The sequence below is a fragment of the Physella acuta genome, unplaced genomic scaffold, assembly GCF_028476545.2.
Source record: "Physella acuta isolate Inbredline_101_S28 unplaced genomic scaffold, ASM2847654v3 ptg000678l, whole genome shotgun sequence".
NCBI lineage: Eukaryota > Metazoa > Mollusca > Gastropoda > Physidae > Physella > Physella acuta.
This window is the reverse complement of record NW_026732197.1, coordinates 109,674-120,352: the sequence shown is the minus strand read 5'-3', so window position 1 is coordinate 120,352 and position 10,679 is coordinate 109,674. Positions and strand designations below refer to the sequence as shown.

The 10,679-nt window shown below is 38.2% G+C and overlaps 1 protein-coding gene across 1 annotated transcript; it reads right to left on the bottom strand.

Moving 5' to 3' along the window:
• Positions 1-821: 821 nt before the first annotated feature.
• On the bottom strand, positions 822-7,349 carry LOC131949239 (low affinity immunoglobulin epsilon Fc receptor-like). Its single transcript, XM_059311044.1, has 7 exons — positions 7,235-7,349; positions 4,084-4,169; positions 3,255-3,354; positions 2,751-2,954; positions 1,754-1,908; positions 1,530-1,659; positions 822-1,234 (listed from the first exon to the last, which is right to left on the bottom strand). Exons 1-7 carry the CDS (start codon positions 7,284-7,286, stop codon positions 1,110-1,112), a joined length of 852 nt encoding a protein of 283 aa, XP_059167027.1. The 5' UTR covers positions 7,287-7,349; the 3' UTR covers positions 822-1,109.
• Between the last annotated feature and the right edge of the window lie 3,330 nt (positions 7,350-10,679).

Sequence of the window (10,679 nt, the reverse complement as noted above, 5' to 3'; positions counted from 1 at the left end):
AGAAATGCTTGTTGCTATAGAAACTACGTTTTTGTGTGAAAATTGGATCCGCTTTACGAATGTTTAGAGGAAAACTAAATTGTATCGAAAAAACAAAATGTAGCTGCCATCTTTAACGACAAAAGAAGGGTGAATGGGTCAACTTCGTCCCACAACATGCCCAAATATGCAGGGGTTGGGATGGAATCCGAATGAAAGAGAAAAGAGGTAGGTGTGTGTTGGGGGGGGGGGGGGGGTCAGGTCGGATATGATGGATTGACATGACCAGAGAAAAGGAAAAGATCTACGTATCAAGTTCGTTGGCCAAGATGCGTCTCGGTCTACTGCAATGTTACTTAACGTAATACGAAATTATGGGTAGTGTTACAGCTTATGCTGGGTTATTTTTTTTAGTCTTTAAGTGACGTTCCACACTTACAGTTTTTGAAATATTTATTACTGTAAGATTTCTATCGTAAATTTCTTCTTTGCTGTTTTCAACTCTCGTGAATGTATGAACCATTTCCATGCTTATCTGCCATAAGATGTTTTTCCATTTGTTTCCAATACTTTCCATATTTAAGTTCCCTACACCAGGTAATATTGAGTCAACTGGTGTTTCCTATTCCTGGTAGACTTCAAAATATGCCTCGTACAAGTATTTATGATGCATAGAAAAAATGAGCCGGAAGATGCTGACAACTAACTCATACTTCAGCTAATCTAAACTCTAAAAATGTCCACTGATCGTACTTTCACTATGTCGTGTTACATGTTTATTTAACGAAGTTGATCACATTCTTAAAGACTAATCACAGCTGATTATAAAATAACGAATGGGATTCGTCAGGTAGTGATAGTAAAAGCAACTGTTTTATAGAAACACCATCACTCTTAGCTGTTTATTTATTTATTTTTTAATGTTCTGTTTTTTTTAATGTTCTTTTTCTTTTCTATTTGGGCTATGTATTAATTGATTTCCAAAAGTTTTCTTAAATTTTTAAACTGGATGAAAACACTATATAACCTATATAATTTATCTTATATATAAATATGCATAGACGCACCTAAAACAGTTTCTTAGTATAAACGATCAAAAAAGACAACGCCGTATTAAGTCATTATGTCGACTAAGCAATCAAAAAGCCTGAGAACGTGTTGAGGATCTGACCGCCAGCACCGTACAGACTCCCACAGCTGGTGGCTTGTACAGAAATCTCGTCACCTTTTTCTAACATCAACACGGCTGAATTGCCTGGAACAAATTTATATATATATATATATATGTAGACATGTATATATATATATATATATATATATATATATATATATATATATATATATATATATATATATATATATATATATATATAACTAGATGTAGATGTACAGTTACATGCACATTTCACATGTACATGTTAAAAGTGGTGCTATGGTTTAGTTTTTTATCTTAAATATTTTGTTTTAAAACTACGATTCCCATATAGATTAATATATTTCAATAATGAATGCACTGTTACAAATAGTAGAAGTAATAAGGCAGTCTATACCAGCAGCTGAATGGTGCTGATTGGCATTGGCTTCAACTGAGACAACTGGGATTTTATTCTTCATGAGAGACAGCCTGAGTTCTTTTTCATTGCTTGCAACTCCATTGATTTCAAAGAAATATGAACCCGCCTGTTGATATAACAATAAAAATAATTGCCCATGTTTATGGATTTGACTTAAACGAAGTATATAAGCTGGTAAATTATACTATAGTTATGCATACCTTCGGACATTTAAATACGCCAGTGCTTGAGTTGTAAGCGTTGCCCGTGTTAGTTATAACGTCAGTATAAATAACAGTGTCTTTGGCGACAGCGTCCAGTGGTTTTGATAGCCCTACCGTAAATGCTACAGCGGCCACTTCAGGAGTCTTCTTTGCTGTGTTTTAAGAAGAAAAATATTCTTAAGAACTAATAAACCATTTAATGTTTTAAAATTAAAACAGTTTTTTTTCAATCAATCCGTTAAACTGATACATGCAAACAAAAATATTTTTTTTTAAAATTGTTGGCCCCTTCAATAAGGTATTATTAAATTAGCCTCGACAAAAAGGCTTTAGGTAAAACGTCTACTCGAAAAAATGTGCTTGGGACTATACATGTTTGTACAAAATTTTCGTTGACAAACTGCACACCAACATTAAGACTGTCAACAAAAAGACTCACGACGGACATACATAATTTATTTTCTGTTTATTTACGTTTCATTGCGAATCACATTCAGAGATGCCTTATTGTCAGAAACCTTTACGTAGGGAAATTGAAATAAAGCGCTCTCGTGGCAACCATTTGGACGTGGTCTTTTTGTCGTTTAGACCCGGTACATTAGTTGGGTGCATACTGATTCCTCTCGATTTTGTATATATGTTTCATAAATGTGGGTTTCAAATACAATAACACACAACTTTTTTTTTTCAGAATTTTATGCTTCTGCTGATGAAAACAAAATATATTTTAAGAACGCTTCTTTTTTTCTCTCAATAAAGCGACACAATGCTATCAGCGCTCAAGCCTATATCAGATTGACCTAATAGACTATTTTAAGAAGGAGATTAATTTTCTGCTATCACCAATAGCCTGCTTACCCTAAACTCGACCAAACTGTTAATTAATCTTAAACCTGACCTTATTAACAGTTAAACTGATTTTTTTAAACTGATTTTTTTACTTAATTACCCTATCAACGTTTGAACAAGAAGAAAAACAAACCAATCTACTCACCCTTTTCCATACAAATAAACGCCTGTAAATAGTCACAGGACTCGTCGTTTAACCCGCTCCCTGTGTTTAATTCAACACAATCTTCATTTTTACCAGCGAAACTGTTCGGTTCACCACTATTCCACAAAGAAGTCAGATTAGCCGGAGTATTATCGTCCCACACCCACGAGCCTTCAACGTCAATGTCGTTTGCTCCAATCCATTCTTGAAATAAAAGCTTTAAATGTGAGACCATCTAGAACGCAAAATAAGATAGGGTCTGCGTTGCGTTTGGTTTAGGCTAGTTTTCTTCTTACTATCAAGTGTCCAACGTACCACGCCTCAACCAGGTCCGAACACCCCCCCCCCCCCCACGGTTTTTTTAATTTTTAATTCATTTTCATAAAGATAGTAATTATTGGGATTTCCTAAGCAAAATCTCTTCCCCCCTTCCCTCCCCAATTTTTAATGTTAATTTAGGACTAGTAAAATATAAATATTAGAAAGAGAGTAAGGTTTACTTACTGTTGCCATATCCATGCATTTGATTACTTAAGAAAAGCATTTCAGAGGTAGTCAAAACTTTTGCCAGAGACCTGCCTGCAGTAAAGTTGGCGCAAAATTTCTAAGTTTAAAAGTGACAAAAAAAAATAAATGAAACAAAACTAAATCAGCTCTTTGAATGCGATTAAAATTTAGGGAGTTGACAAAATAAGCCAGGCATTCATATGAAGACCACAGTGGCTGAACTACAGTTGTAGGACTTTTTCACTTTCGAGAAAAACAAAATTTAGAGTTTGCTGACTCTGGTAGCCTCACATGTGTTATATTTTTAATTAAAATTAGTTTTTTATGAAATTTATATAGAAAATATATACTTTTGACAGTGTCCGCCCCCCGGAAATTGTTGTCCACCCCCTAAGAGGCGTAGCGACCCTTCCCGGTGTCCGGGAACAATCATTTCGATTTGCACCCTCCCCCCCTCTCAAGATTTCGATTTGCACCCCCCCCCCCCCGCTCAAACTTTCAATTTCCACTTTCCACCCCCCTCAACCTTTCAATTTATTTTTCCAACCCATTTTGGCGCCCCCTGAGGTCGGCGCCCGGGGACATATATCCCTCCCCCCTTGCTACGATAATGCCCCCCACCCCGGAATATTTCAAGTGCACCCCCGGAGAAAAAGTCTGGAAGAAACACTGATGTATAGGCATAGGCTACTGTAGTCATGAGAACATGTTAATTTAAAAAAAAAAACCAAGAGTTTAGTCTGTTTTATATATCTTGGACTTAGCTGTGCGAAACAAAAGGATGTTATTTTCAAAAGTGATAAATTAAATATTATTTGACGCGTACCTTCGCATCCTGCCATGTCTTTGGCGTATTGACTATCTCGTAGCATTTATTCTCAAACATCAAAGCTGTACTGCTGATACACTGAGCTGAAATGGCAATATTAGTAATAAGGGTATACGTATTCATAAAGTCTAGATGTTTTAAACTTGAATATCATAAACAAAGTTCGAACCCCGATATCTATCCGATAGATTTATATAGAAACAAGAGGCATAAAGGTCAGGCATCAACATGATGAAACGAACATTTCTCGAGCAAATTTGATCCTATAACATCTCGTCAACTTGTTTGTATTTGAGGTGCCATTTTGATCTAGGTACAACCTGCGGCCCTCATACCAGATACTTAATTTGGCACTTTCGGTTTAGCAAGTATATGCTCTCCGAACATATTCTGAATCTAATATCTATATATATAATAAACCGGGAGTGATCTCCCCTAAACTTTCTCGAATATTCTTATATAAAACAACAGAGGATGCTAACTCGGGATATAGACATGATTTTTAATCCATTTTAAATGCTTAAACTTTTTGAAATAGAATAAAATCTCGTAGAAAAAAGAATTGCACACCAAAAATACGCCAAATAAAATGTGCATAATAGTGCGGAATATTATTAGTACTTTATAAATTTACATTAGTTTTTTGAGAAATCGGAAGTAGCGTAAATTACTACTTCTGGTCAACGGAAATTGCTCAAAATTTTATAGAAGGTAGAGAATTAGATCTTTTACTTACATGTGAAATTTCATTTGTCTATGTGAAATAGTACTCAAGTTATAGGCTTTTGAAAAATTCAAAGTAGAAAAAGTACCACTTCCGGTTATCGGAAAGTTGATACGGATCTACGATTTTAATATAATACTTATATGTATGAAATTTCTTCAAAGCTATAACGGTACTCAAGTTATCGTGTTTACACACACACACACACACACACACACACACACACAGACAGACAGACACACATACACACAGACATACGGACAAGATTGCAAACAGGGAGCCCGTAAAAGTCGAGATTTGCAAAAATCTCGTTTTTTTTTTTTTTGCACAATTACAAGACTTTCTCTATACTTCGTATATACGAGAAAGTAAAAAGCAATGTATATGTGTGTTGTCTGTGTGTCTGCTTGTTTGTCTTTTATGCATTACTACACCTCTCATCACACTGCTGTGAAACTTGGGGAAGTTATTGAGAAAATTTCTGGGGAGGTGCCTGCGGAATTTTTTTTTTCAAATTCGCAGGGGTGGCGCCCTGGCAGGGCGCGAATTGTTTTTTTTCACTATATACAGTCTATAAAAATAAACGTTGATTTTGGTTTGGCACCATTCATCCGATCGCCATCAAACTTTGAAGAGTTCATTAGAACACTCTGGGAAAGGGTTCTGTAAAATAATCATTTATAGTTTCGCAAGGGCGGCGCCACGGGAAGGTGTGATTTTTCTCTATATACGGTATTAAAAAAACACGTGAATTCCAGTGACAACGTTCACACGATCGCCATGAAACTTTGGGAACAAGTTGTGAATACTCCTGGGGAAGTTTCTGCGCAAAAAATATTTTCAAATTCGCAGGGGTGGTGCCCCGGCAGGGCGCGATTTTTTTTCTTTATAACGGTATATAAAAATAAAAGCCAATTGGGGTTTGACATCGCTCATTTGATTTTTATGAAACTTTGGGGAGTTAATTAGAACACTCCAGGGAAGGGTTCTGTAAAATAATCATTTATAATTTCGCAAGGGCGGCGCCACGGGAGGGTGCGATTTTTCTCTATATACGGTATAAAAAAATAAACGTGAAATGCATGGGCGGCCCCCGGCAGGATGCGATTTGGCGCCCTGGTCTTTCCCGTGAGCGCTATGGCGACTACGTTTGGTCTAAACAGTGTGATAGACAATGGTTAGGATGGGGTGTTACAAACGCTTAATAAATTGAATCAGGCATGTCCGCCGGCGCCGTGGTAGGGTGCGATTAGGCTGCAAATAAAAATGTCTGTTGCTGCCCCCAAAGGCTAACATGGGCCGCTGAGGGCCTTGTAATACGTTTTATTTTAATAATCAGAAAAATTAACCAAGGTTAGATTATTAACTGGGTTGTTTCCTGTTATCCGTAAAAAAGTCCAAACAGTTTCGCAATCAGAAATTCAGATCGAGCATCTAATAATAGACCATTAGTAATGCTAATATATTGCATCAGTCAAACTGATGTTTAAAACACGTCAAATAATTTTTAATGAAAAAATTCTGATAATTTGTTTCACTTTAGGGGTCGGCGTGTTCGAGTCGGTAAAGCTCATGGTTGCTAAACCGAAAAGTCACGAGTTCGAACCCTCGGGCAGATGAGGCTCGTTAGCTGGGGACAGCCACTCTTCTAGGAGAGACAACTCCAAAATTAAACAACTGCTGCCTTGTAGTTTGTTCTTGGTTGGACAAAGGCTATGGAAGCAAATCCAAAAAGAAAAGCAGGCTGAAATCGGAGTCAATGGCCTCAATGGCGCATAACCAGTTGACACGTAACGCTTAATTGTGTTGGAGGTGTGGTCGAGTCGGCAAAAATAAATTCGAACAAAGTTCAAACCCACTGGCAGATAAATCTCGATCACCTTCAACACTAATAATTAAGAACGAAGAAGAAGAAGAAGAGTTTCACTTTAGCGAATGACGAAATCTGCATCATTGTTAACAGAATACTATTTGGCTCACTGGGTTATCCAAGAGCCCGATGGCGCCTGTTAGTTTTAAGGAGCCAGGGGCCGTATGCTGCGCCTCTGCGGTAGTGTAATCGGCAGGGAGGGGGGTCTCCTGAGAGCTGTCACCGAAGTGTGTTCTACCTCATTATTTCGGTGAGTGATTAATGAACACTCAAGGTTTTCATGCGGTAGTGTAAGTAAACCCGTGTCCTGATATTTATGATCCAAGCGCAGGCATTGTTTATATTTAAATAAACTCACTTTTAGAAAACAAGGTCACGCATTTAAGAATAAAGGATTGGTAACGCATGGATGAAACCCATCCTATAAATTTCGTCGGACTTTCTTCTTTTCAAGCGGCAACGCGCGGGGACGGGTACGCTAGTACAAAAATAAAATAAAAAGTTCTCGTACATGCGAAATGTAGAAAAGAAGAAGCCTCTATTGTATAATGTACCTGACATTGTTCCAAACCAGCTTAAAAGTAGGCACCAAAATAGTCCCGACATTTATGACTGTTTTTTTCGCTCCTCTAAGCTTACTTGGATAGAGTCGCATACGTTAATGCGAATATGAAGATATATATATATATATATATATATATATATATATATATATATATAATATATCAATTAGAAAAAAATGTTTTTAATAACAATAACGCTAATGACAGTTCACACTTATAAATGGTTGCAATAAGAAATCAATTAACAGTGGTTTACTTAAGGTAAATAGCGTTTCAGGCATAACCTCGGCGGGGGAGGGGGAGAGATAATGGTGCGGGGGGTGGGGGCGTGCCTAGAAAATATAATTTAAAAAAAAAATCGAAAACATACGTTATACGAGTATCAGCCCCCCAACTGAGAAACTTAAAGTGCATCCTTACCCTATGAAAGTTTTAATGGCGCCGGCAATCCTGTCGCTTGGATAAAAATATCTGAAAGTTCTTAACACAACTTTTTTTATATACGTGTTAATATACATGTTCCTTTAGAATAAACTTATTGCGAGTTTTATATTTTTATTTCTAGACGTTTATGGTATACGTTTCGCAAGTTTAAACGCGGTGTCTACTTCTTCTTCGTTCTTAATTTTTAGTGTTGGGAGGGATCGAGCCTTATCTGCCAGAGGGTTTGAACTCGAGACTTTTTTCGAATGAGCTTTCGCCGACTCGACCATGCTTCCATCACAATTAAGGATTACGTGTCAACTGGTTATGCGCCATTGAGGCCATTGACTCCGATTTCAGCCTGCTTTTCTGTTTGGATTTGCTTCCATAGCCTTTGTCCAACTAAGAACAAACTACAAGGCAGCAGTTGTTTGATTTTGGAGTTGTCTCTCCTAGAAGAGTGGCTGTCTCCAGCTAACGAGCCTTATCTGCCCGAGGGTTCGAACTCGAGACTTTTCGGTTTAGCAACCATGAGCTTTACCGACTCGACCACGCCGACCCCTAAACGCGGTGTTAAAGAATAGTTTTAGGGGCAGAGACAGTAAAAATAAAACTCAGTGATAAAATCCATAAAAAGTAGATTACAATACAATCAATAAAGTCAACAGCAATTCAGTTACACGTGTTTCTTTTTGTAATTACAAAGCTCCGTTGTATAGGCTAGTGTTAAAAGTCATTTGTTTTTTTGTGCTCTAGACAACTTCGCTGTTTCCATTTCTACACAGGCATTGCAGTTTGTCCGTTTGACAAACTATGTTGTTGTCATAGTAGTATGTTGTTGGATGTGGTCAGCTCTGTAGTGTTTTCACGTACAAAACGTGCGGACCGCATCGGGTGGACACCATTTAGGGGGGTGACACCAAGGCAAAAAATAGCAAAATATATAGAGAAAAATTTGAGGGAGGGTGAAAATCGAAAGTTTGAGGGGGGGGGGGGGGGGGGGGGGCGCCATCGAAAGTTTGGGGGGTGCAAATCGCAAATTCGAAAGTTTGTCCCCGGGAATGGTCGCTACGCCTCTGTGGGGTGACACCATTAAGTGCCGTAATTTAAGCAAAGGGTTTAAACAACACTCCATTCAAACAAAATCGATGTGTTGATTATATATTTTTTAAACGTTAAGTCATGTCATTCTTGAACACTTGCTTTTTTTCTCGAGCAGAGTTTCTTCCAGGCATCTCTTCGGGGGGCAGAGCCCGCCCCCCCCCCCTCCTCAAAGAAAGTCTACCGCCGCCCCCCCCCCCCCCCCCCCACCCCCGAACGAAATGAAATTTATATAGAAAATATATACTTTTAACAGTGTCCGCCCCCCCTCCGACCGAAGACATTCTACCGTCCCCCACCCCCCGAACATTTTAAGTGCCCCCCGGAGAAAAAGTCTGGAAGAAACACTGAAGCCGAGCATCTATACACATATTTTTTTTCTGCTATAAATGTATTAGGTTTTTATACTGCTAGGCTTGCCTATAAATGTATTAGGTTTTTATACTGCTAGGCTGGCCTGTACATGTTCCAAGTTCACGGTGCCAAGTTCACGGTGCCGCCAGCAGCAGCTCAACGTTGAAGCTAGCACTAGGCCAGAACGACACCATATCTGTCACAGCCTATAACAACATGGCGGGCCTTGGTATAAACGTTGCTAGTAAGTAGCAACTGTTTTAAGTCTAATCGTGAGCATCACTAGATGTGAGGTGGGGTAAGCTGTCCGCACTGGTAGACACTATATGGGATGACACCAAATCAAAAAAGACGAAAAATCTACTGTCAAAACAGTGTTTTATCCAGTTAAAATATAAAATAGTTGTAGGAAAGTGGGGCGGACACCATCAGTTACTGCACTGGGTGACACTAGAGCTAGTAACGTCGTTTTAATCTGCTCATCATTTCAGGTTATTACATTTTAATTACAACTAGACTTTTTAGCTAGAACTACAGTAGTTTTTCATTAAAAGTTTGAGATACAAACACTTATATTTACGCTTATTACAAGATAGTTGACATGGAGACATAGATGCTAACGATCTTATAATGTGGCACAATTACCCGCAAAGAACACAAATTTTTATATGAATAAAAGCAAGCCCCTAATCCTTGAATGTTTGTGCAGGTAACTATAAATGTCTATGCAGGTAATTCTGAATGTTTATGCAGGTAAATGAATGTTTATGCAGGTAACTCTGAATGTTTATGCAGGTAACTCTGAATGTTTATGCAGGTAACTCTGAATGTTTATGCAGGTAACTCTGAATGTTTATGCAGGTGACTCTGAATGTTTATGCAGGTAAATGAATGTTTATGCAGGTAACTCGGAATGTTTAGTCATGTAACTGGATGTTTATGCAGGTAACTCTGAATGTTTATGCAGGTGACTCTGAATGTTTATGCAGGTAAATAAATGTTTATGCAGGTAACTCGCAATGTTTAGTCATGTAACTGGATGTTTATGCAGGTAACTCTGAATGTTTAGTCATGTAACTGGATGTTTATGCAGGTAATCCTGAATGTTTATGCAGGTAACTCTGAATGTTTATGCAGGTAACTGAATGTTCATGCAGGTGACTCTGAATGTTTAGGCATGTATCTGAATGTTAATGCAGGTAACTCTGAATGTTTATGCAGGTAACTCTGAATGTTTATGCTGGTAACTCTGAATGTTTATGCAGGTAACTGAATGTTTATGCATGTAACTGAATGTTTATGCAGGTAACTCTGAATGTTTATGCAGGTAACTGAATGTTTATGCATGTAACTGAATGTTTATGCAGGTAACTCTGAATGGTTATGCTGGAAACTCTGAATGTTTATGCAGGTAACTCTGCCGTGCTGCAGCTAGAGAAAAACGACGAGGTGTACGTCTCAGCCGCCACAGCAACCAGTCTCTTGGGCGCCCGCACCGCCATCGTCAACACGTTCTCTGGTTTCCTCATTGAAGAGGAGAACTATTGATGTGCTATAG

Excerpts from the sequence above, each read along its gene's own strand:
- LOC131949239 (XM_059311044.1), bottom strand. The coding sequence starts at position 7,286 with ATGTCGGGACTATTTTGGTGCCTACTTTTAAGCTGGTTTGGAACAATG. Across the intron at positions 2,955-3,254 it reads AATGCATGGATATGGCAACA|AATGGATTGGAGCAAACGAC; the intron begins GTAAGTAAACCT and ends TTTTATTTCAAG. Across the intron at positions 1,660-1,753 it reads GCGTATTTAAATGTCCGAAG|GCGGGTTCATATTTCTTTGA; the intron begins GTATGCATAACT and ends TTATATCAACAG.